General features: G+C 38.2%; 1 protein-coding gene across 1 annotated transcript in view; it reads right to left on the bottom strand.

The window, feature by feature from the left end:
- LOC122801311 (unconventional myosin-VIIa-like) overlaps window positions 1-26249 on the bottom strand; it is a 951466-nt gene that overhangs the window by 308565 nt on the left and 616652 nt on the right. The window contains 2 exon segments of the mRNA XM_044070855.1: window positions 3070-3189; window positions 12668-12794. Coding sequence (XP_043926790.1) covers window positions 3070-3189; window positions 12668-12794 — 247 coding nt within the window.

Genomic DNA, 26249 nt, shown 5'->3' with positions numbered 1-26249 from the left:
GCCTTCTGAATCAAAAGCAAGTACACAACCTGTTGTGCTATTAACAATGCAAGCAGACTCAGCATACGCAACACTAAAGTTCTCTTACCCTGCAGCTCTCAACTCTTTGTAAAATATACTCAATACTCAACTGCATCTCAAATTCGCAGAACAAGAAATCTGGAAAAAGCCAAAATTTATTGTGGGGAGGTCAAAAGCCCAAAAACCAGGGACACATTAAACATTGCTTGTATAATCTTGGAAAGTTGCTAGAATAAAATGCTGTGTTACCACCATACATTTTACTGCCAAGGTCCCTGTGCAAAACAGTCTGAGCAACATACCACTACGCCAAATCAGCTGCTTTGTTAAAGGGAGGAAGACTGAAACTTAAATGGCTATCATTTAGTGAATTCAGTTCTCACCATAGCTGTCAACCTCTTAGCACAAAACACCTGGACAAACCCAGTAATGAGGGAATACAGCCCTCAAACATATTCAGTGAATTCAGTTCTTGCCATAGCTGTCAACCTTAGCACAAAAAACCTGGACGAAGCCAATAATGGGGGAATTCAGTCCCAAAAATAGGGACAAATTTCAAATATTCATCTTATAAACTTAGATAATTGCTAGAATTAAAGGTTTTGTGTTACTATGTATTTTCTGAAGAATATGAAGTCTGAAATTCAAATGCCTGTCAATTTTACTTATTTGACATTTGTTAACCAGGAAAGTCTGACGGAACAAAATCAATTTTCAGCAGAGGCCCAGGGAGAAATACTACAGACACATGTCTTTGTAAAATGGCAGGACACCAGAGCAAACCCACACAAACACAGGTAGGAGATGCAGACTCCACACAGAAGGCACCCCAGCCAAGAATCAAACCAGAGAACCTGTAAGGCAACAATGCTACCACTGCACTATCAAATATTTAAGGAATTAAACATTCAGAAACCTGGTCTGAAATTCAAATGCCTGTCAATTTTATTTAACATTTGTTAACCAGGACAGTCTGACTTGGAACAAAAAACAATTTTCAGCAGAGGCCCAGGAAGAAATAAGGCAGACACATGTCTTTATAACATGGGAGGACACAAAAGCAAACCCACACAAACACAGGGAGAAGATGCAGACCCCACACAGAAGGCACCCCAGCTAAGAATCAAACCTGAGAACCTGTAGCTGTGATGCAACAATGCTACCACTGCACCATCAAATATCTAAGCATTTAAACATTTAGAAACCACAGATATTATGAAGAACAGAACAGCTCAAATATGAGACAAAAATCTGCAATTTTTTTTACAAATGGTGGTGGGTATGGAATTCAGGCCCTTACCACCTGCATACAAGGTACAGGGTTCAAGCCTGAGGTATTCCCTACCACACCACCATGAGTTTGCTCTAGCCACCAGTATATAGCAACTGGGGCATTTCACACACTGACACACTTCCTTTGCCTAGATAACTGCTCACCTTGCCGATGATCCACCCTTTGCCTAGATAACTGCTCACCTTGCCGAAGAGCAACCCTACATATCCAAACAGTCCAATTGCCGCCGATGAGCAATATCCGAACAGTCCAAATCCTTGCGACTGGTCCAGCGCACCTCGTTAGCTGCTACATGCATCTTGATTGGTCCAGCCTGCTGCTGCTTCAGTCTGGAGTGCCTCCATTCCTTGATGTCACCACCGCACAGACTGCTGGGCATCTTGGGGCCAAGATGCCTTTCCCCCTATCTAGTCTGCTGAGAAAGCAGTCTGAGTGTTCCCGTGTATCTACAGCATGCGCACATGTGCAGATGTCCAGGAATTATGGTGTTTGTTTTTGTGTTTCTTAGTTTTATTTTTATTTGTTTTCTAGGTGGGAGGGCTGCAGTCCTATAGCACGAGCTGCCCCTGAATGTATTTAAAAAGTAATTTATTTTTTCATGCCTCACAATCTTTTTGTTTCCATCTAGATATTAAGTAAGCTGTCATGCAGCCAATGCATTGAAATATTTTTTTTTCTTCTACACTTCATTTTGTCTTGATTGGACTCTCATAATGATGGTTTGGCACACAGGGCAGCGTATTTAATTAAAGTTACAGTTTTTGTGGTTTTGAGCATAGCTCCTCCCCTTTCTAGTTGGTCACACCCCTTCCCATTGACCCCACCCATTCACCTGTCTCCTACAGCCCCCCCTTTGATTTGAAGTCACCAGCCACCACTGCCATCTGGCTAGTGGAAAGGCTGTGACACAGTGTTGTTAAACAATGCAGAGGCCTATGAATGGGTCTCTTATGATAACCACATTATATGTTTGAGACATGGATGTTAAGGAATAAACCTTGACAGTGATGCTGCAGAAATGAATGTTGGCATCCATGCAGAAAACAATAAGTATTATGATCAGTGAGATCCCATCATAATTTTTGTCAGGGTATGGAGTTTTATGTGAACCACGTACTACCAGTTACAGAAAAAAGTGCATGACTGCAGAGTCTTTTATTGGCTTTCAAGGCCTTTGCAAACTGATAAATCACTCATAACTGCCAGACAGACAGCAGGTAGAAACAAAGTGTCCATCTGAATGAAGAATGAGTGGTTTAAAGCTGCCTGACACTTTGTTCTTTTTATAAGTGTGAAGGAACAAAGCAACTAACTGCTTTTAAAGCCGCTTTGCCTTCTTCCCTTATTCTTTGCTGGCCATCACTAGCCTCTGATAATCCTTAGTGGAGACCAAATCTTATCAATGTTTACAGGGTGCATAACAAATGTTTGTTAAGCACCATTCTGATGCAAGAATAAGTTTATGCTTTTCCCACCTTTGGAGCATAATTGTGGCATTCCTATACAATACAACATTATGCATAGGTCAGGCAAATGACTTCTAATACTGTTGCAGGAAAAAATGCATCTTTTGTACAATAATTCTTGCTATTCATGATGAAATTTCTTCTGAGGTTATGTAATTACTCTGCTTTCCTTTCTGCTTTAACACAAACCAGGAATATCATTTTTATAGAATAATGCCCATCATAATATACCTTAGAGTTTAACTGACATTTCTATTTTGCTTCAGACTGTGTTAAGCATATGAATACCTCTAGTTCTTGCCAGCTTGGTGGTTCGCTTCGGGCTCCATTCATGTAGGTTCGTTTTAGTCTCTCAGCACAGTAGGATGCATAGCCTTGTGGTCCAGTTCTGAGAAAATTAAGGAGGAACTAAACAAAAATAAAATTAACAGTGCATTAAAATGTAACTGTCATTGTTCACAAAAAGTGCAAATCAGAGCTCTTGTAGACATATAAAGCCAAAATTGTCTAAATATCTGGTCCTGCTTTTCACTAAATACAAAAGTAATAACTAGATCCATTCATTAAGACATTCATGCTGAAACTATTAGGTGGTTATGTGACTTATTTGTTTATTTAATAGCTGTTGGGGACGGGGGGGGGTGGCTGATCGAGGCACCCTTTTCAGCCAAGACCTAAGTCAGACAAAGGCATATACTCTGTAAAACAAATTATACTGGCAATCCAAGAACTGCTAATTCAAACATATGCCGACAATGTAATCTGCATACAATGCATATTAGCATACATATAAACCACAGGTATATAGAAAATAGAAAATGTAGTTATATATAATATATGAGGTGAACAGCTAAAATGCTACTACACAATTCTATTACTTAAGCAACTACTGATGTGAAGTAGCCATACAGTAGCTACAGCAAAAACAACTTGCTTTTCAAGAATAGCTAACTGAACCATTGACCAGCAAACACACACACACACACACACACACACACACACACACACACACACACACACACACACACACACACACACACACACACACACACACACACACACACACACACACACACACACACACACACAAGCAAAACTTAAGACTAAATTATTGACCTACTTACTGTTAGGAACATAGTGGTAAAACAGCAAAAAGGAAGTGGCGGCTAACTTAAATGCATTGTAAAGCTGGCATGCAATAATAATGTAATGGAAGTTTAAAAAATGGGTCACTACAAACATTCAGAGTCATGACATAGTGGGTGTGTGGGTCCATGTCATGCAAAACACTGAAAGAAAGCCATACCTATGTTTTTGGTAACTTTATCTTGGTACTACAGGCTTTTTCGTGAGATTATTTTTCAAGGACACTGATATTCTTACAGTCCCTTAATATAAGAATAGTAATATGGATTCAAGATATACTTTTTATTTATTTATTCATTTTTTTCATTTGTTTTATTTTATACTGTGGCAACCTTTAGGGCACTTTTCCAAGTATGGCCTAGTTACAGTAAGTATAAAGAAACAATCAAGTGTGAACTATATAATAACAGTGTTTGGTCAGCTTAATAAGTGCAGCATATACACTTAGCACCATACATCTCAAATGCACCTCATTATGAGGAATGGTCCTCATTTCAAGTCATTAAAAAGTCCATGTTTCTCCAAGTTCCACACTGAGTGTTAATAATATTTTAAACTGATATCCTTGATTAATTATACAGAATAATATTAATTCATCTAAAGAACTTGTTATAAGTAAAAAGTAACCAACTTTTGCTTCCCTGAAAGATTAAGTTATTAGTAACAGTTCCACATTTTGACAAGTAGTGTTCCATATTTTGCCTGTTTTTTTCCACATTTTGACAGGTATTCTTCTGCTATAGAATGATAGTTGGCTTTTGGTCATATTTCTCAGCTGTCCGGATTTGTGCGGAATGTCCACATTTTTTCCTCATATTTTTGGTCTGTTCCTCATAACATTCTTGGTTTTCTGACATATCATCGAGGACTGAAGTCACTAAACAATGACACAACATATAAGTTTCAGATTTCATATCCTTCAGAAGATGCATGCTAATACAAACCCTGTTATTCTAGCAGCTTTCTAAGTTTATAAAAGCAATAATTAAAATCTGTTACTATTTTGGGGTCTTTTCCCCCTATTATTTTTGGCTTTGCTCAGATTTCTTGCACTAAGAGGATGAGCAGTATGTAGGAGACAAGATAAGTGATGCCATCTACTTGGATACAGAAGTGACATGTGACTGATATGGTTGTAAGTGTGGTTGACATATTAACATAATGATATGAGAGTGGTTAGAATCGGTGGTAAGGTAAAAATGAAGTGCAGCTAGGTAAAAAAGGTGCGTAACCATCCAAAGCACCGCAAAATCAAGCAGGGTATTTGATAAGCAACCAAAGAGATAAAGCAAGTGATGTCATGATTAAATCACAGTAGGAAATTACTTTACAAAAAGAAAGAACTAAACTTTGATTAGCAGGAAAGTTGTGCTGCTATACTAAGGTGAAAACAGGACTGTATAACATGAGAGATGGTACTGAAAACAAAAGAATTCAGTAGGTTTAATGAGTAACATAAATACAAAATCAGAGGCTTGGATTTGGAAGTGTTGTAATCCAGAAGAGCTGACTCAAAGGAGTTATGGATACCTCAAAATAAGGAGGCCTGACTGCTCTGAAATGTTAACTGCAGGCACAACAGGGAAACCTTAATTCTGGGGGAGGGCTACATAGGGGGTTTGAGCAGAACAAAAATCTTCAACTAGGCATTATAACCAGGGTATCAAATTTTACACAAGTGCCCCTGCATGGCGGCAGACTCCATCTACAGAGTTGGCAATGAATGCTGCACAAGGGATCAGTTAAAAGTCACTCGGAAATAGTGATATTCAGTTGTGAGTAGCCCTGGATAAGAAAGTGTTAGCCTTCAAATGTTTGTAACACATGACCTGCTTTTATCACAAATTAGTATCCTACAGGTATATGGAGCATTTAATTTGAAACCAGGGTGCATGAATATGACAAAATATAGACAGGCCTTATATGTACATTAGGTTATCTTAATTCCATATCTCTTTATATGATTAGCACTCAGTAGAAATAGGCTGGTTACAGAACCAAAGTTAATTAGGACTTTAAACAAAAATAAATTATTCAAGTTATGGTTAACATAAGGGGTTGTGGTTAAATGAAATAAGTTGCTATGAGTTCTTAGAGCATGCAATAATGTGGAACTTTTAGTGCAGAATGGATAAATATTATTGTTTTGACTGGTAAGCAGGTATTTGGACTTCTGTCCTTGTCTGATTCCTTGCTTTGGTATTTAACTATCTGTCTGTCTTCATTTTGAACACATACATGGAATAGACCAGGCTGGCTGCTTTTCAGCCAAGGACTATTTACTATGCAAACAAAATAAGTGCATCTCAAGAAATCCATGTTATATAGCAGACAGATAAGGACAATCTGTAAGTTTTATAGCTCTGTTGTGGTAACAGAATTGTATCCTCGTACAAGTAAAAGATACAATTTCAATATAATTGACAGTTATTGCAAAGCATTAAAGCTATGAGCTGTTAACAAGATATTTCCTGCAGTGTAGGGTTTGATTCCCTCAGCCTTCATTTTCCTAGTGTGACCTTGAGCAAGACTGCATGCCCAGTAGCTACCTAAAGACCTAGAATATGGCAGTATGCCAATTTTAGGTATGTGTTAAATCTGGGGAGGACTCACACCTCACATAGTATCAGTTGTTGTGTCTTTCGGCTTTTCCCAGTTAGGGGTCGCCACGGTGGAACTCCGGTCCGCTAATGATTGGCAGTAGATTTTTACGTGCTGGCTTGCCGGGCCTAACGCACAACCTTCAACGAAGGAACGCCCATTCACGCATGTCGCCACACAAAAGACGCTCTGAGAATCGAACGGGCAACGACTAACTGTGAGGCGACAACGCTACCGCAGCACCACCACCGTACCAGTATGAGGGTAAAATGTGAATGAAGAAACTACAAACTGTTTGTGAATAAATCTTACATAAACCCAACCCCCAAAATAATATATTATGTTGTAGGCTTAGGTTTATGTTGTAGGTTACATTTTTTGAAGTATTTATTGTTTTATTTTGTTGCTGTGTTCTACAACAGACAAAAATATTACATAGGCATTTTTGTTATTATTTCTGCTGTTTAATATGCTGGTAAAATTATAATTTTCCGACTGCATAATGAGAATGTGAAGAAAGTACTATATGTTCCTGCAACGAACCACTGCTAAGTTCCATTATGCATGTAAACAATATCCGCTTTCTTTTGTGAAGCTTGCAGTTTACCTCAACACTGAAGAAAAGGATTTTGTTACTGACTTATATCTAGTAACTATCACTGCTGATATTTGCTTCTCAGTGCCATTTGAGTTAAATTTTCTATTAAATACAGAACTGGTGAAAATGTTTGTGTTGACAACTTGTGATATTTTGGTCTTATTTCCTTTTGAAGTATATTTGCAGTAGTGACCTAGAGCTAGTAAGAAAATCTGTTGTGAAGATTTCAGTCAATCATGTCATAGTGTTACTTCTGTATGTCAGAAGATAAATTGAGTAGTGATGGGAAATGTTGGGTGCCATCTCAGCAAGATCATTTGAAGTAATAGTTACCAGCTTTTCCTACCTTTTTCTATCATTTCCTTTTTCTGTACTGCTTTCAGCTCCCCTGACAGGTTTGACTGTATGCACACATATGCTGATACGGATCTATTTCTGATACTGAAATGGCCATATCGTTAAATTTCATTTTCCCTAGACAAAAATCGTGGAAATGAAATACCCGAATGGTGAATTTTTCCCAGGGCAAGTAAACACTTGCCCAACCTTCAACAAAACACACACTTGAGTAAATAAAACCCACCTAGGAAGGGAGATGCACCCCTCCACACCCACACCTCCTAACTATGTATATAAATATATATATATATATATATATATATATATATATATATATATATATATATATATATATATATATATATATATATACCAACCCCAGAATTACACTACAATGTAGAAAAGAGCATGTTGGGCAAGTGTTTACTTGCCCTGGGAAAAATTCACAGTTCAGGCATTTTGTTTTTTACTGCAGTAATTAGATTCAATGATATAGCCGTTCGAGTATTAAAAGGGGATCTGCTGAGACTTAAGTGGGTATGAGCCACAAAACTATATACTTTAGTTTGGCAAAAGCTGTACTACAACAAAAGAGAGTGATGTAGTTTAGATGACAGTCCCTGTTTTTGACATATATTCAGTTTTCCATGCTGTTATTTGGCTACCAGCTAAGACTATATATGTTTCCAGTGAAGAAGGGAAGAGCATGGCAAGGACAACTGGAACCGGATTAGTTATATTATATTTCAAAAGGTGCCAGGACGTCTCTGCTTGGAAAATGCAAATATTTTCATTCTGCCTTCAAGTAGCCATAATCATGTGATTATGGCTGCTGATATGCATAGATGACAATTGTTTTTCACATTGATCACTGCTGCAGTATATCCTGCCAAGGATATAACAGCTGGCCAGCTTCCAAAGCTTCAGATCACCTTCCATACACCTAGACTTCAAGCAGACAAGTTTGGGCGCAAAACCCTTTAGAGCGTTTCTGCCACCAAAGAGCACAATCTTCTTAGACTTGCAGGGATCGATGGTTGTCATGTGCTTTCCTTAACAGGGCAGATAAAAACATAACTTTTGTATACTGTTATTTTTACTGGCATTTGTTGCTTGTTTTCCCCGGGACAGAGGCACAGCTTGGCTTGACCATGGAACAGATTGTCATTCCCATGGTTCATCCTTCTTCCAGCCACAAAAAAAAATAAAGTTAGGTAAATAGCCTTTGCCACCACAGCAGGCTAGCAATTTGCCTGGCTAAAGGTTTGACTCAGGCTGTTGATTTTTCTTGTGGAGTAGTTTCTGCTAAAAGAAAGAGGGATACTTCCTTTCCTGAAGACATTCAAGATTCTGAATCTGAACAGGAAAACACAGGGATGGATTCAGGGTTCTGTCCTCAGATTTCTGATTCAGACTCAGACAAGAGCTCCGTTTCTAATTCTCCCTCTGGGGACTTCTCTTTCTCTGAGACTATTGTTAGACTGTCCCAGTGTTTTCAGTGGGAGAACACTGAGGTTTCTCAGTCCCTCAGAAAATACTATGAGTTGTTACAGCAGGATTTTCCAGATCCTACAACCATTTCTCCTGTTTTGTGTGCTTTAGAGGATGTGTTTATTACTGTCTGCAATGTTCCTGATAGTCAGTCAGCTGTCCTTAAAAAGGCAGATAGAATGTTTAAAGTTCCTCAGTCTTTTACATTATTATATGTTACTGCCAAACCTGACCCAGTGGCTATAGCCTTAGTTGACTCCTCCGCTGCTAAGCACTAGTGAATTCCAATCCTACTCTTTTTAATAAGGGTGGGAAAATTATTGATAGGTTTGGGAAAAAGTACATACTTCTGCAACTTTAAATTTTCAGAATTTTAAGTTGTCAGCTCATATGTTAAAGCTTATTCTGACATATTGTGAAAGTATGAGGAATGTTTTATCTACAGCTTCTTCTAGTGAATAAAACGTATTTTTGACTCCCTCACACAGGATTGTGCTCCTGGTATGTCAACTAGACACTCAGTTCAAAGAGCTTTTCTTCCTTAGGAAAAAAAAAATATTTATTTAGATCTGTTCATAAGGATTTCCACTCAGACTTTGGTCACTGAGAGGGAATACTTCAGGATTTTGGGTCACACTCCATTTGTGATTCTCATGGTACCCCTGGCAAGACTTCACCCGAGAAAGATACAGTGCTATCTGAAATCTCTTTGGTCCCAGTATCAACACCCTTTATTGTCTCAGATCCTAGTAATGGGGTTTGTCAGAAGAGAAATCACTTGGTGGAGACTACAGACATCTCTAAATCAAGGAATCCCCTTCTCCCCCCCTGCTCTAAAGCAGTCAGCCACCACAAATGCTTCAGACTTTGCTTGGGGAACAGTTACAGGAGAGATAGAAGTCCAGGGAGTGTGGGACACCAAGGACAAATGAAAGCAAATAAATATCAAATAGATGCTTGCCCTGATTAAGGCACTCAGCTCTCTGAACCATCGTTGGTTTCCTGTCATAGGGTACAGCAACAAGCAAGGGGGAACCAGGTCATACCCCCTGTGCAGACTAGCCATGTTAACTTGGGATATAGCTGTACAAGCATCCTACATTCTGTGAGAGCAAACCCGTGCGGCAGACAAGCTGAGCAAGATCAAGGCAGGCACTCACAAATTGAAACTAGATCTGGAGTGGTCTTCCATGATTTGATCCATCTGTGTGGAGTTCCTCAATTAAACCTCTTTGCCTTCTCTCTGAACAATCAACTGGCAAAAATCTCTTCCAGGCCACCATGTAAGAAGGCCTGGAAGATGGATACCCTTTCTTTAATTTTGGCGAGGAATGTACCTGTATGCCTTTCTACCCATTCCACTACTATTTAGGATACTTCTGAAGATTCAGAAGGAATCCCCCAAGATCATTGTGATGATGCCCAACTACAACTGGCCCAGACAACTGCATTTGTCCCTTCTTTTGGAGATGGCCAGGAGCAATTATCACAAGTTTCCTCACAGAATGGATCTATTCACACAAGAAAAGGAGTGTTTATTACACCCTGGCATTAATCATCTTCAATTGACTGCCTGGATAATAGGGTCTTAATTCTTTTTAGGCACCTGTTTACTGAGGACATGTAGCAGGCACTAATGGAGGTAAGAAGACCTGCTACTAGAAAATCATATAATAGCCAGTGGAAAAGGTTTTCTAGTTGGTGTCAACAACATAATCAGCACCCCTTCGGGACTAGTTATTTTCTTATTTTTACAATATTTGTGTGCGTTACTATATGATGGCCCTTCTTATTCCTCTGTCAAGGTTCATTTATTAGTCATTTCACATCTGCCCATGGATCCTCCTCTGTCAAGGTAGTTGCATATCAAAATGTTCTTGAAAGGGGTTTTGCATAGGAGGCCTCTAAGAAAACCGGTGCCCCTCCTTGAGATCTTAATTTTGTGTTACAGAAGTGAAAACTTGTTCCATTTGAACCAGCTAATCTCACTGACCTGAGGTTCATAACATGGAAAACAGTTTAACCGATTGCTCTGATCTTTGCAAGAAAGTTATCTGAGTTGTGAGTTTTTATGGTAAGTCAACCCTACCTCATTTTCTACAAGGACAGCATTTCTTTAAGAACTAATCCTTCTTTTATTCCTAAAGTGGTATCTGAGTTTACTTTAGGTCAGGTTATCCATCTTCCTGTTTTCTTTCCTGAACCGAAAAATGAGGGAGAAAGGATATACCATACCTTGGATGTCCACAGACAATTCAGGTACTATCTTGACAGAACTAAATCTTTAAGATCTTCAGATCAATTGTTCATTTCTTCTGAAGGTAATAAGAAAGGAAAACCTGTGTCATAACAGACTATTTCCAAATGGTTGCTTAAGGCTATTACCTTTTGTTATACTCACCATGACAAATCTATTCCAGGCAGGGTCATAGCCCACTCTACAAGGACCTTGGCTTCATCTATGGCCCTTTGGAAAGGGTTGGATTGTAGAAGTATTCTAGAAACAGCAACTCAGTCCTCTGTACATACATTTACAAAACACTATAAGATGGAGTCCTTCTCTGGCTGTAGATCAGGATTTGCTAGGACCATTCTTTAAGGGACTCCTGGACCCTTCTCCTTCCATCTCCCAAATATAGCTGGCTATGGTAATCTACCCATATAGATAAGGCTACTGCAGCAGTGATCAGTATAAAGAAAATAGTACCACTGAGTAACTTGAACTCACCATAACATTAGGTGTTATAATGATCACTGCTATAGAAGCTGCTCCTTCCCTTCAACCTCATTTTTTATGTGTTTTTTTATGTCAGGATGTAGACATTTAGTTTTTGTTATTCCTAGCCTTGTCCTTTCAGTGTTCAGCCTCCCTGTCTAATCTCTGCTTTAGCTCTGTCATAGCAATGCAGCTCATCTGTTCTCTGGTTCCATCAGAAAGACAGTCTAGGTCATCTCTGCTTTGGGTCTATCATAGTGTGAACACAAATCATCACTTTAGTTCTGTTCTAGTGCCAACACAGGTTATCTCTTTTCTGGCTCTATCATAGTGCTGCCACAGCCCATGTCTGCTCTTACTCCATCATAATGCCCTGGCAACCTCATTGTGCCAACACAGATTATCTCTTTTCTGGCTCTGTCATAGTGCTGCCACAGCCCATGTCTGCTCTTGCTCCATCATAATGTGCAGGAAACCTCATTGTGCCAACATAGGTTATCTCTTTTCTGGCTCTATCATAGTGCTGCCACAGCTCATGTCTGCTCTTGCTCCATCATAATGCAAAGCTTATCTCTGCTCTGGCTACATCATTGTGTTGGTGCAGTCAGTCTCTAATCTGACTCCAAAATAACATCAACATGGCACATTTTTAATTCTGTGCCTTAGAATTTCATGGACCTGAATTGTTACAATGGAAAGGTTGATCACTGAACAGTAAGATTGGCCTAGGAAGGAAGCTACCTGATTAGCCTTACCATAGGTTTGGACCTAAACTGTAGAAAAAGTATGATTTTGTATTGATCTAACTTCTTATGTCCTCCTTTTCTGTTCAGTAAGTCATCCTTTATAAACATAGTTTAATTCCTTTTGCTATTTTTGGGGTTCTGCATCACATTTAGAGGAAGCGACCTTGTCATACGAGGAAGGAATACCAATTAAACTTACCAATAGGCTTTTTGGTGGACTTCTAATGAGATGAAGGGAAGAGGTCATACCTTTAGAAATACTTCTGAGGGTGGAAAACAGCCAAGACAGAGAGACAGCAGAATCCATCCGCGAGCCAGTGAGCTCTTCACTTTATTGCCATACAGCTGCTTACAGATCTGACAGTAGATTTCATCCCTGTAGGACAAAGGAGGTAATATATCAGGTAGGCCATTTGCATTCCATTTTTAACATTTGCATTCACAGTCTACATATTACTAATCCTTGACTTTCTAGTGTATTTTTGAGGTTACCAAGGGTCTGCATTTAACGGCAGAATAAACTATCAGTCCTGTGATACACACTTTATACATGTCAAATGTCTGTGTTCATTCAGCAAAAGTATCATCCGTAGTATATTTACCTTTCAAATAGCTAATGTTTATCGCAGTAAAAGTGAGAGCCTTAAATTAATAACAAAATAATTTCCACTGCAACCAGAAGTATTTCCAATTAGACCCTGCTAAGTGTAGTTATGATTACTCATTACAAACACAGTTGCTAAATATACATTGTAGAAAGCAAAGAACATTGCAGAATTGCCTTAGATAATGTGCTATGAACTAATGAAGTTTGATTTTTGGGAGACCATATTACATACATTAGCAGAACAAAATTCATATAACGTGCATAATTTATTGCAGTTTTTAGTAGCATGCAAATAAGCCTCATCATGTTTCTTACCTGTAGTCAAGTAAGTCCTTTCTATATAATTTAATCTAAAGTTCAATTAATTTTTTTTCTGAATATGGTATTTTAGGAGATAAGCATTCTGGCAATAAATTTTATGAAAATCCAGACCCTTGCATTCCATAGTAAAAAGTCTGAACCTTTTATTATATTCGCTCTAATGTTCGCCTTTCCCTTTACATTTTTATTCATAGTAAAGTCAACATGACAGCTGATAAAATTAATTTATATTTTGCAATAACAGTTAATATCAATATCAATATAAATAATAAACTAGTGATTTAAGTATAGAATTATGAATGTATTTCTAATATGTTTTACTACAACAATATATATATAAATACAATGGTTAAAGACATAAATAATGGAAATATACAGAAGTTTATTTCTATGATAATTTAGCTTATAACTGTATTTATTTATACCTAAGATTTATTTCATACCATTCATAGAGTGACTTATGTCTTATTTTTTATACCAACCAATCAAACTTGAGTAATATAGATAATTCCCAGTATATTATTGATATTTTAGAGCTACAGCTAAAATTATAACACTTTTTGAGAGCTAAGTATTTGTGTAGGATTTGTTGCTTTATAAAGTTTATTCAATGCTACATTAATATTTTACAAATAGGCTAACATATAGTCACTAATTCGATCTTTTTAAGTATTAGCAATTCATTATCATCATCATCATCAGCTATCTTTTTCCCATTACATGGGCTAAGGGTGTACATTCAATGCCCCTTTCCTACCTTCTTTGACAGTTATGCCTGACTGTCTCATCTCTCCTCTCACACGACCCAGCCATCACTTTGCTGGATGCCCTTGTTTTCTCTTGCCTTCTTCTTGTTTGTCCCAAATCTTCCTCATTAGATTGTCTTCTGTTTCTTGCACATGTGCCTGAACCACTGTACTCTGTTCTCTTTGACCTTCGCTGGAACTGGAACTACTTGGGATAATACTGTATTGCCCACATTTCTTCATCTGCCCCATAGTGTGCATCCTATCACCCAACTCAGGGACTTCTCTCCATCACCATTAGTTTCCTCAGCTGCTCTGCCTTCACTGTCAGTGTTTCTGTACCATACAGCAATACTGGTTGTACCACTGTTTTGTACACCTAACTTTTCAGCTTCTTTGGCTTTCTTCTGTCATACACTATCCCTGGCACTCTAAAGTAAGTTGGCTGCAGCTCCTCTGATTCTAGCTTTGACCCCCTCATTCAGATTTTCCTTCTCCTCAATCACCTTTTTAGATACTTATTTATTTATTTATCTTTGTTTACCAGGAAAGTCCGACTGGGTAATACCCATTTTCAGTGGTGGCCCAGGGAGAAAAGCTCCATTTGTTTACACTGGATTATACTTAGTTCCAGTTAAAACTGTTAACTGCTCCACTATTTCCCTTCTATCTCAATTCTCAACTCCTTCTGATCCCATTTTCTGCCAGTACAGCTGTCTTATCTTTACTCAGTTTCATTTCATGTGCCTTCAGTTTTGCATCCCATTCTGCTATCTTTTGTTGAAGTTCTTGTTCAGAGTTTGCCTGTAATGCAACATTGTCTGCATACAGCAACCTTCTTGATCTGTTTCCTCCTACCTGTTTGCTAATGTAGTCCATCACCAGTAACAACAGCAATGAGCTCAGAGCTGAACCCTGATGCACACCGACTCCCACTGAGAACCCCCCCCCCTTGTGAATCCAGACACTTTTTATACTTGTTTCCTTGGGTCCTTGTATAAAGCCTGCACTAGTTCTTCCAATATTTCTGAGACATCAAACTATCATAGGACTAGCCAACTCAGCATTCTTGGGACCTTGTTGTGTGCTTTCTGCAAGTCTAGAAATGCCCATTTGGACTTTTTCCTCATCTCTAACTTCTTCGTAACTGTCTCACTACAAACATCAGGTTGGTTGTGCTGCACCCTGCTCTGAATATGAAGTGCCCATCTCCCATTTCACTTCCTACTACTCTGTATTCATTTATCAGTCACCCTCTCTAGAACTTGCATTGTGACAGGAGTTTGATACCTCTGTACAGCCCACCCTTGTGGATGCCCCCTTTGTTCTTGTTCACTGGCACTGGTATGCTTATTCTCTACTCTAGTTGCCTGGGATACGCCTTTCTCTCCATACTGCTCTTAGTAACCATGGCAGCCATTACTCTCCTCACTCACCCAACGTCTTGATCATATCTGCCACAATCTCACCTGAGCCTGCTGCTTTCCCTGACTTCACTTACCTTTGTACTGTTCTTATTTCTTCCAGAGTGGGCTTTTCCTCCTCTTTCACTGTAGGCTGTGTTTATGGCAGTAGAACTTCTGTGGGGTTTTCTTCATTCAGAAGCTGCTGGAAGTACTCCTTCCATCTACCTTTGATGTTTTGTGGGCTGGTGAGCAGGTTGTTGCTGGCATCCCTTATGAAGGCTGTGTGATGACTGTGATCTTTATCTTTCTATCTTTGCCTTGCAACCTGATAGAGTTTCCTTGTGCTGGCTACTGAGTCACTTTTCACACATTGGTAGAGTGCACACATGCTGCTTTGAAGTGCTGCCATTATTTTTAAAAATTCATCTATTTCCTCTTCCCCCATGAGGTCTTAAAGTCCTTACTATATCCTTGAACTTGTATGTTTCTCTTCAGTCAACTTTGAGGTCTTCAGCCTTATCTGACCACACCTTACAGCTGACTGTGGCAATCAGTGGTTTATGCTGTGGGTCAACTATTTCAATGGGAATGACTTTGCAATCCCTTATTCTACCCCAATGTCCTTCCCTTACCAGTAGGAAGTCTACCTCAGTTGCATGTTGGGCACTCTAGTATGTGATCTTGTGACTGTTTCTCTTGCTGAACCATGTGTTGGCCACCATCAAGTCATTTGCCATACAGAAGCATAGAAACCTCTCCTTCTTTATTACAGTTGCTTTATCCATGTGGACCCAGGCAGTCCTCACATTCTGTTCTGTCTATCCTGATAGTGCATTTAGGTCTCCCAGTATCAACACCAACTCACGTTGACCTAATTTATCTGGTAGGTCCTGCAACTACTGCATGAATGCATTATATTCCTTGCTAGCAAACCCTGCTATGGGATACAGACATTATGAATAGTGTCCTGCCTATCCTTACACTAGAGTTTGATTGCCATGAATCTGTCACTAATTCTGGTGATATTCCTCACTGTTTTCTGAAGCCTCTACCCCCCGGTGTGGTACATTTTGGATCCTAAGACAAGTGACTTTTCCGCCACTGCCATTTCATCTTGTCTCCCGGATACAGAGAATTTCCAGCTCCTTCTTACCATTATGTCATCCACTTACAAGCTGTGTTCTGTCAGTAAACCTATACTGAGTACAGCAATCCTTAGCTGATGGTTGGCAAATTGATTGGTTTTATGTCCAACTTTCAGTCAACAGAGCTTTTCCAACTTTCAGTCAACAGAGCTGGGCAATTGGATATCAGCTGGTCAGTAGCTTATTTTCCCAGATCTGCTGGGCTTTACAGTGGGCAGATACTGGCCCATAGAGACTTATAGACCTGTCTGAGCATTACCCTGGTTCCCTGCATAGGTTGGAGTAGGCTGAGTCCTCAAAACATTTATTATCAGCATATGACCATGCCCATTTTTAGCAACATTATTCAAAGTGACCAAATCACCTACAGTTAGCTTTTACACAATTCAGTAGTTAGTCCTGATATGGCACACAGCCTGTGACTGGTGTTCTCCTATCTACCACAGTTGATGCCTAAAGCAGTTGGTCTGTAAATCTTTTCCCCAATAAGAACCATCTAGAGTCTATACTGCTGCTCACAAGATCAGTCTTCGGAGAAAACACCCAGCATGTTTTTGGGAGAGGAAGAACTACGCAAGGTCACAGGAGAACATATAAACTCCACAGAGACATTGGCGGGAGGTCAGATTTGAACCTTGTACCTTGGGCATGGGAGGTGATGACCTTAACCATCATGCCAACTGTTGCTGATCAAAATGTACACTTTTTGTTTATTAATTTTTATATTCAGCAAAAGTAAAATAATAACATTAAATACTATATAACATAGTTTATTAGCATCTTTCATATGAAATCCTTTATATTTTATATAATATATAACAGAAAAATGTATATGAAAGTTATATAATCACCTCCATATATTCTGATTTTCTTTTGTCTTTTATTCTGCTATATATATTGATAAATTTATGTTACTATTGTGTTTAAAATTTTCCATTTATGATAAAGACTAATCATTGGAAGACATCCTTCGTTTTATAGAAATAGCTTTTTCTAGCAGAAATGTATAAGTGGATCCTTGAAATGACCTTATAAAATTGTAGATGATGTATATTTTTCGTAAATTACATTTAACACAGTTACTGCAATAAGAATGCTTACTATCACGTTTTCAACTTTTGCATATTTTATGTGTAATTTTCTATTTAATGAAATACAATAAAACATTTAGTAAATATGTTACTGTAGATATATTAAGCATCCAGTAGAGTCATTCTATCAGCTATTAAGCATTTTCTGAACAATCTATATATTCATTTTTCAATAAAATATAATTATGATTTTTTTTATAACTTGCTACATAACTGTTCCACTAAAGTATGTACAAATATTTCAAAGTATCAGTAATAATGTACATATCTTACAGCACCAGCAGGAACACGGTACATTAATACTTTCTTTTTAATATTTAGCTTTTAATTCCCCTTTTTACAGGCAAGTAAAGTACATTTTTCTCTACATTCACATTAATTCTGGATAAATTCAAAGTGCAAACACTGTATTTGCAATCTTCTGTCCCAGCATCACTTATTTCACATTTGTTGTTGTGATCTGGTTGCATTAGTCTGGTTTTACTTCTTTAAAACTATGTGTATAAGTATCAATGATTCACATATTCTGCAACTGCCAATGTAAAATACGTTATTATTTGCATCAAACTAATTTGTTTGTTTCTGGGTAGAAAAAAATGCTAATTCATATCCCAACTTGGTAAACATTTACTGCCATGTGAAGGTCAATGTGAGTCTCTACATTTTGCATATGCTTATATAATAAAGGTATATTAGTCAGGTACTTTTTAATCCATTTTAGCAACAGACTTCTTCAGCAGAATTTCTTTGTGAAGATCTCAGTCTAATCACTCTGAAATCCATCAAAAAATGAATTTGTCGAAAAAAAAAATAAATGAGTACTTCTGAAAAATTAATGATTTAAACTTCATAGAGCAAAATTATTAGTTGATATATCATGCCTAGTAGAATTGCAACATCTTCAGACTTAAAACTGGTTTAATTACTCTTCCAATTTCACCTCATTTGCATGCAACACTTCCACTATGAGTAGACAAACAGCAATTAATTGATGTGAGAAATACCCCTAAAAAAACGTCCTAAAAACTCTATTTTCAATGTTTTTGCAGGGGCAAGCCACTTGCAACCCCCTGATATGCCTGTGTGTGTGTGTGTGTGTGTGTGTGTGTGTGTGTGTGTGTGTGGGGGTTACAGCCAACTATACTCCCTAAAAGAAATAATCAACTCCATGGTTGCAGTGTACGGAGAAAGGGGGGGGGGTAAACACTAGGAAATGGCACTTGTGCCTGCATAATTCCCTGACAATACGTTTCAGTGGAGATGCCAGCATTTTGGAGAATCCCATTTCAGGGAAGTGATGCTCAGGGAACTGCCATTCATCAGCCACTAGTGTAGCCATGTATAACTGATCCATAGGTGATGCTGTGAACTATTTTATGTTTGGTCATTGTGAAAACTCATAGTGAATACAGACAGTGAAAGTACTCTGTTGTCAGAATGTATGCTTCAATTTACTTTGCCATAATTTAAACAGGTCAGCTAATGTTAAAGTAACTATAACAATGCAGTCATATTTTTAAAAGTGTTATGAAATTGATATAATGACTGGTAAGAACGTAACATTCAGATTGTACGGTTTTTGCTAATATAATTACGTTATGCTGCCCTTTCACTTACTATCTCTACTTCTACTACTCTTCCCCTCAACCAAGATCACAGTCTTATTACACTCCACTGTTACCCAACCTCATTGTCACCTCCAGAACACTTCTAAATCATCCCCCTCTCACCCTGCTGTAGCACCGAGCCTATACTCGATCACATTCCATACATTTTTAATTACAAATTAGATATCTGAAGAGAAATACACGCAAAGGCTCCAAGATATGGAAAATTTCAGAAAACAAAAAAATTACAAATGGAGACTAGAGAGCACAAGATTAGTAATGTGGAAGTTAAACAAATAGAAGCTGATGTTATGGAATACCTGCAGAGTAAAGGATTTAGTGTAGAAAGTCTAACACAGAATTTTTGTCACAGTGTGATGGAACAATGAGTCCCCAAAGTAAGGAAAAGCAGGTGGAGTGGGAGACATCTGAGGAAGAAATATGGACATTGGAAAGAAAAGGAGATTTAAAGTGGTGCAATATTTATGCAAAGGAGAAAGCAAAACTAATTAATATTAAAAAAGCAGCACCAAAGATAATGAGATCCAGGTAGAACAGGAAGCATCAAATCATTTGCTATATGAAGATACTCTGGAGCCTTCAGCAGGAAACCAGTACAAAAGTTCAGTTGGAGTTGGACAGCAAGGGAAGGAACAGGAAACAGTCGCAATGTTGTGGAGTGATAGGCCAGTGAGTTTCCATATGAAAGAGCAACCGATGATACAGGATGCAGCTGAGGAGAATATGTCACAGGAAGATGTTCTGGAACTTTCTGGAGAATGCCCACAGGAAATAGAGAGTAAAGAGTGTGCCCTCAGTTTAGAAGAAAATGATCTAAGGGAAAAGTTGCTTGATTTACTAGAGATGGGTAGACATTTTAAGATCAATGAATGAAATAATTTACAAAAAGTAAATAAGACCCCAAACAGTAGAAGTCTGATAAAACAAATGTACACAGTAGTCAAGACTATTAACAAGAATTCATGTGATATAACAGAATCAAACAGGGTATATTACTGTGTGGCTAAGTCTTACCACAAAAACACAGAGCGATAAGGGAAAGGAAGGAAGAAATCAAATGCCATCATGGAAGCATCGAACAGAGAGCATGACAAAGTAATTAAGACAAGAAGTGTCACTGCTAAGAAGAGCATAGAAGAGGGAACAGTTCAACAAAATGCTTAGAAAGATAGACGTGACAAAAGCAATGTGCAGTATCAGAAAAAAAACAGGATCTATTATACACTATTACAAATTATAAACTAAAGATAACAGCACAGGCAGAAAAACTTAAAAGATATACAGATAAACATTAAGGAAAAGTAGAAAACAAACAATTCATTGATGACCCACAAAAGTTTTATAGAAAATTGGGAAACAAAGTAAAAGGAATAGAAATACCACTGAAAAAAATAAGCAATAGACATATTTTGGAGAAATATTTATGAAGACCCTGTGGAGCATAATAAAGACGCTGAATGGATAGAAGAAATAAAAGAGACAGTAAAAACTTCAAATGTACAGTATATGAAATGGGATGAAGTAATGGCCAGAAAAACTGAAAAGAAATTAAGAAAAGCTGCTAATTGGAAAACCCCAGGCCCATATGACTTACAAGCTATCCTAAAAACTATAGACCAATAACGTGCCTTCCAATGACGTACAAACTATATAGTGGAAATTATGCCAACAGAGTTTGCACTCATTTAGAAGAAAATTCAGTCATGGCAATAGAACAAAAAGGTAACAAAAGAGTCATATGGAACAAAGGATCATTTGTTGCTAAATGAAGTTGTGATGCCCGTGCACTAGCCCAGCAATCAAGGAGTTCCAATCCTCAACACTAAAACCAGTGAGGGGCGTCCACATTGGGAAGGATAACAAATACACACACAGTAAAGTAAAATTTCCCTTAAGAGCACACAGAGATCACAGTCAGTCTGGGAATGGTTTATCCCTTTCTCTCCAGACCCCCGATAAGACTCCCCACTGGCACACCTATATGGTCCAGATCTCAGCCTAGTGGTGAAGCTAAAACCTCCAGTGCCCTCTCAGTCCAACCAGTGCTTCATGTCCCTGCCCAAGTAGCTGACACACACACTTTGAGATATGAATTATATACAAACACACAGACACTCCTGGTGAAGGCTGGCACAGGTTCTTCAGCTATGCTCCTTCTGCCCAGACTATACGGTAGTACCACTTGCCATCAACCACTAATATCAGTTACTAAAAAGGCCCTTACCAAAAGGGTGCCCACTTATTACTGTGCAATATTATTATCTAAATGGTAAGTGTAACTGAACAGCAAGGCTTATTTGGAGTGGCTTCATACAGTATCACTATATACATGCAATGCACTCTAGAGCTTATATTATCTCTACATAAAACAGCCACAGTTGAAAGGTTTAAAAAATATTTAATAATAAATAATAAGAATACAAGACAATACTTCTTACTACACAGTGCTAGTCAAGAGTTCAGAGATCAATGAGAAATGCTTAAAATAATACAGTAGAAAAGTTCTGACATCAATACAGAAAACAGCTAGACTAGACTTCCTATTTCCTATCTATATCTAAGAGCAAACCCAGTTCTAAAATAAATTTACATATAGAGCAAGGCAGTGCTAGTGATGTTGTCAGTTCAGAAAACAAATTCTCTTTATCTCTGTGCTTAAATTGATAACAGTACCACTGACTCATTTGTGATTACATCATTATTCTCTGTTTCCCAGGGTAACAGAAACTCAGAGTGTGACAGCCCTTTTGATCTTGTCAGGAAGCCAGAGCAATGAAAGACATTATACATTTAAATTCTAGTCATTAACTCTGGTCTCAAAACAATAGGAAGAATTCCTTCATTCAGACATCTTGACTCCGAGTTTTGAAATCAAACAATTATACAATGGTTGACTTATCAGCTTTCCTCCAGCAGAGTGCAATGTGATTACATTTTTGAAGTTCAACATTTACCCTAATTTTCTTACATTTAAGAGAACAAGCATGTGACTTACATTAATATTTACAAATGACAGAATTATCTAGAACATTTTATCTAGCTAGGCTGGCAGCCTTCACAGAAAACATAACAGAGAACTGTAAAAAGGGGAGAATCTAAGTATGGCATGGATAGATTACAAAAAGCATTTGACAGCATCCCACATTTATTGATAAAGGAGTGCTTTCAGATGTATAAGATACATCCTACACTGATCAATTACATTACTGTGACTATGAAACAGTGGCAAGCCACTTTGCAATTAAGTCACAATGTCTACTTAACAGATTAGGTCTTAGTTATAATTTGGGTCTAAGAAAACATCCAAGTGTAAATACTTCTTATCGTAATTTTGTGAATGACTCAAAACTGTATAGTTCATCAGACGAGGAGTTGAAAGTACAACTGCAAGTGATTAAATCTTTCTCAGATTATAAAGAATGTTATTTGGTCTTGACAAATGTGTGAAAGCAACATTTAAAGCAAGAAAGATGCACTACTAAGAAAATATCAGTCCTGGATAGGAATGTGATATAAAGGGACTTGAGCAGGAAGGAGCATATACATATTTGAATTGATGAAGGAGCAAAAATAAAACATATCAAATGCAAATAAAACTCCATAAGGAATACTTCTGAAGTCTAACATTAATATTGAAAACAGCCCTGACATCTAGGAACAAAGTTCAAACTATAAACTAATTTGCTGTTCCTGTTTTAACTTACAGTTTTGGTGTGATTGACTGGCCCCAAAAGGTATTGGATCAGCTGGACAGAAAAACAAGAAAAATGCTTCACGCTTATCAAATGATATATAAAAACAGTGCATACCAAGATTATATATTTCTTGTTCTAAAGGAGGTATGGGTGTCCTCAAAACTGATTGCATGTGTAGGTTGTGACCTCACCAGATCCAAACATAGTGAAAGTTTTAGAACATGAGGAAAAGAAGACTAAGATGACTTCCTTGCTTAGTTTAGCAGAAGAATATCTGTGTCAAGCAGGAATGAAAATCAAAGTAGAAGCAGACAAAAATTAGGCAGCAGCTGAATGTGCCAAAAAACAAGGAAAGAAAATAAGGTGAAGAATCAGATTAGAAGGCAAGAAATGTGTAAAAGGCATAAATACTGTGGTAAGTGCAGAAAACTCCTGGAACGGCCTCATGTTGATGAGGATTTGATGCAGGAATGGTTAAGGGAAGTGAATTAAAACCTAAAGACAAAAGGTTAATATTGGCAGCCCAGGATAGTGGACTAAATACATGTTGGTTTACAAAGTCTGTTGAACATGTGGGATAAACAGACTAATGCATGTTCTGTAAAACAGAACTGGAAACAGTCACACATCTTGGTGCTGGGTGTGATACACTAATGGCATGTAGAGGGCCTGTATACTGAAATGCATAATAATGTGGCAAGACTGTTTCATTTAGGATTGTGCAAACATTACAGTATTGAAGAAGCTGAGAAGCATTGGAAACATGAGCCACAAAGCATTGTATAGAATGATGAAGTTTATATCACATGGGATCACCTATTTCCACAGGTCAGAAAATAGATGTGAGAAAACCTGACATAGCAGTCTGGGAAAATAAGACAAACAACACTGATCATTGAAATTGCTACACCTAGTGATTACAGTGTCATATGCAGAGAGAGAGAGACACACACACAAAGTCATAAAACACCATGATTTGCAGGCATAAACATGAGCAGAGTGGGAGAAAGATACCTAGACAGTTTCAATAGTAGTAAGAGCAATGGCTCTCATTAAAAAAAAAAAAAATTATAGTTGTATTTAGATATGCTACCACTACATGTAACTCCACATGAACTGCAGAAGGAGTCAATTTTGGGCACGTTGTAAGTGCTGCAAAGTGCACGTTTGGCTAACATCAAAGATTGAAACAATACTAATTTCATGAACTTTAATCATACCCTGACTTATGGATGGGGTCCATTCCTGTTGTGGTATTAGAAACCAAAAAGACTTGGAGAAATTAAACCAAAGTCATAAGAAAGTTGGTGGTGTGGCTATGATATACAAAAAAAAAAAAAAAAAAAAAAAAACACCTTGAAATCACTTCCTACCCCTAAGCATCGCAACTTTCAGAATGCTGAAATAATTCTCTCCTGCAAATCAAGAAGCACATCAACTCCACTGCAGACACTAGCAAATGATTCAAGAAGGTCCATCTCTAACAAATGATGCCAAATCCATAGTCTTAAACTCAATGCTAAGAAATGCATAATTGTACCCTTTGGGAAGTCAAGCATCCTGGCTAATTATCCTGCTGATAATAAACCCCTAAGAGTTGACCCAGTGGTCAAGGATCTCGGTATGTACGTAGACAGTAGCCTTACCTTTGACCAGCACTTGGTCATAGTGGTGAGGAAATCACTTTATGTTGCACAACTTATAAGTAAGGCCATGGCATCTAGGTCCAAAGAGGTCATTATCCCATTGTGCTCCACCCTTATCTGACCAATACTTCTTTTGGTATGTACCTAACCAGGCATATGCAGCAACTAGGGTGACCTCAGAGGCTCCTTACAAAAAGAATACAAGGCATAACAAAGCTGCCTTATACAGAGCACATTAAAGCCCTTTCCCTATACTTGATCTCCTATAGATTGCTGAGGGGTGATCTATGCCTGGCTTACAAGGCATCTGCAAACCCCTCACGTATGAATCTCCTACATATTTGTAAGTCAAAGAGTACTAGAAAAGCAAGGTCAAGGGACCTGAATTTTGTCTGTGACATAAACAGAACATGCTGTAGAGACAGAAATGTGTCCCAGAGACTGCCTCTCCTATGGAACAGGCTTCCCATCTATGTGAAGCTGAGTTTGTCTATTACCCACTTAAACTGCAACCTAGACCAGTGGATGGAGAATAGGAAAGTTACACTGGGCCTGGCACCCATGTCCCTTATGGACAGAGGTAACTTATAAATGCCTGACCCTCAATGTTCTATGTGGATACAGGACATTATTATTCTTTCAGGAAAACTTGGCTAAGCTTAGAAAGGCTTCCCTGGGTCTTTAGCCTAGCAACAGTCTACGAATCTCTGAATCTATTTCTAGAAACAGTATCACCCCCCTCCCAGGGACTCTTTAAAGTATGTCTATACATCTGAGAAACATTTGAAATGTTCTCTTTCACATAGTCTTTCTGCTTCACAGTTAAAAATGCAGTGAACTGATCTAAACTACACATACACCTCAATACAAACCTCCACATAAAACAATTGTGATTTAACACCTTAAAACCTATTGAGCTCGACTGTGCTATTTTCTTTCCCTGAGATTCTAGCTACTTGACTAGTTTATCTTGAGGAATTGGGTTTGATGAAGACATAGTCTTTTTACCTGAACAGGTCACTTGGAACACAGAAGCAGGGCCTACAGACAAGGGGGCTTGGAGGGCAGGCATGGCCGAGCACATCCTGAATTTCTTAAACACTTTTTTTAGGAAGAGACATTCATAAGAGGAGAATTGCAAGCTTTCTTAAAAATATCTTCCAATGCTGGGACCATTGGAATGAAGGCTGCCATTCATTGTCCAAAAGATTATATACCCTGCTGATCTCAAGGAGCAGCCAATAATTGCACCCAGTTGAATACATCTCTAAATCTAGCCAGCATTTGGGGAAAAAGAAAACATCAGTTTGGGTTTCTGAACCTCTTCTTCTGAGGAAACTGACTGATCAGACTCTGACACTTTCAAACCTCAGATTCTGGATCCCTTTCAAAATCAGGATCCTTGGTGGTTGAATGGAGGTAGGAGTACCTGTTACTCATAACCTGAGTTTGCACACTGTAATCGATGGCCTGGATAATGGATCTGGCCATATCCACAAGCTCAGGTGAAAATGGGTCCACTTCACATGGCTGAATATCAAAATGA

The sequence above is a fragment of the Protopterus annectens genome, chromosome 4.part1, assembly GCF_019279795.1.
Source record: "Protopterus annectens isolate FY-2018-M chromosome 4.part1, PAN1.0, whole genome shotgun sequence".
NCBI classification, from domain to species: Eukaryota; Metazoa; Chordata; order Ceratodontiformes; family Protopteridae; genus Protopterus; species Protopterus annectens.
Note: the sequence above shows the minus strand (reverse complement) of the source record. Positions and strands in the feature narration are given on the sequence as shown.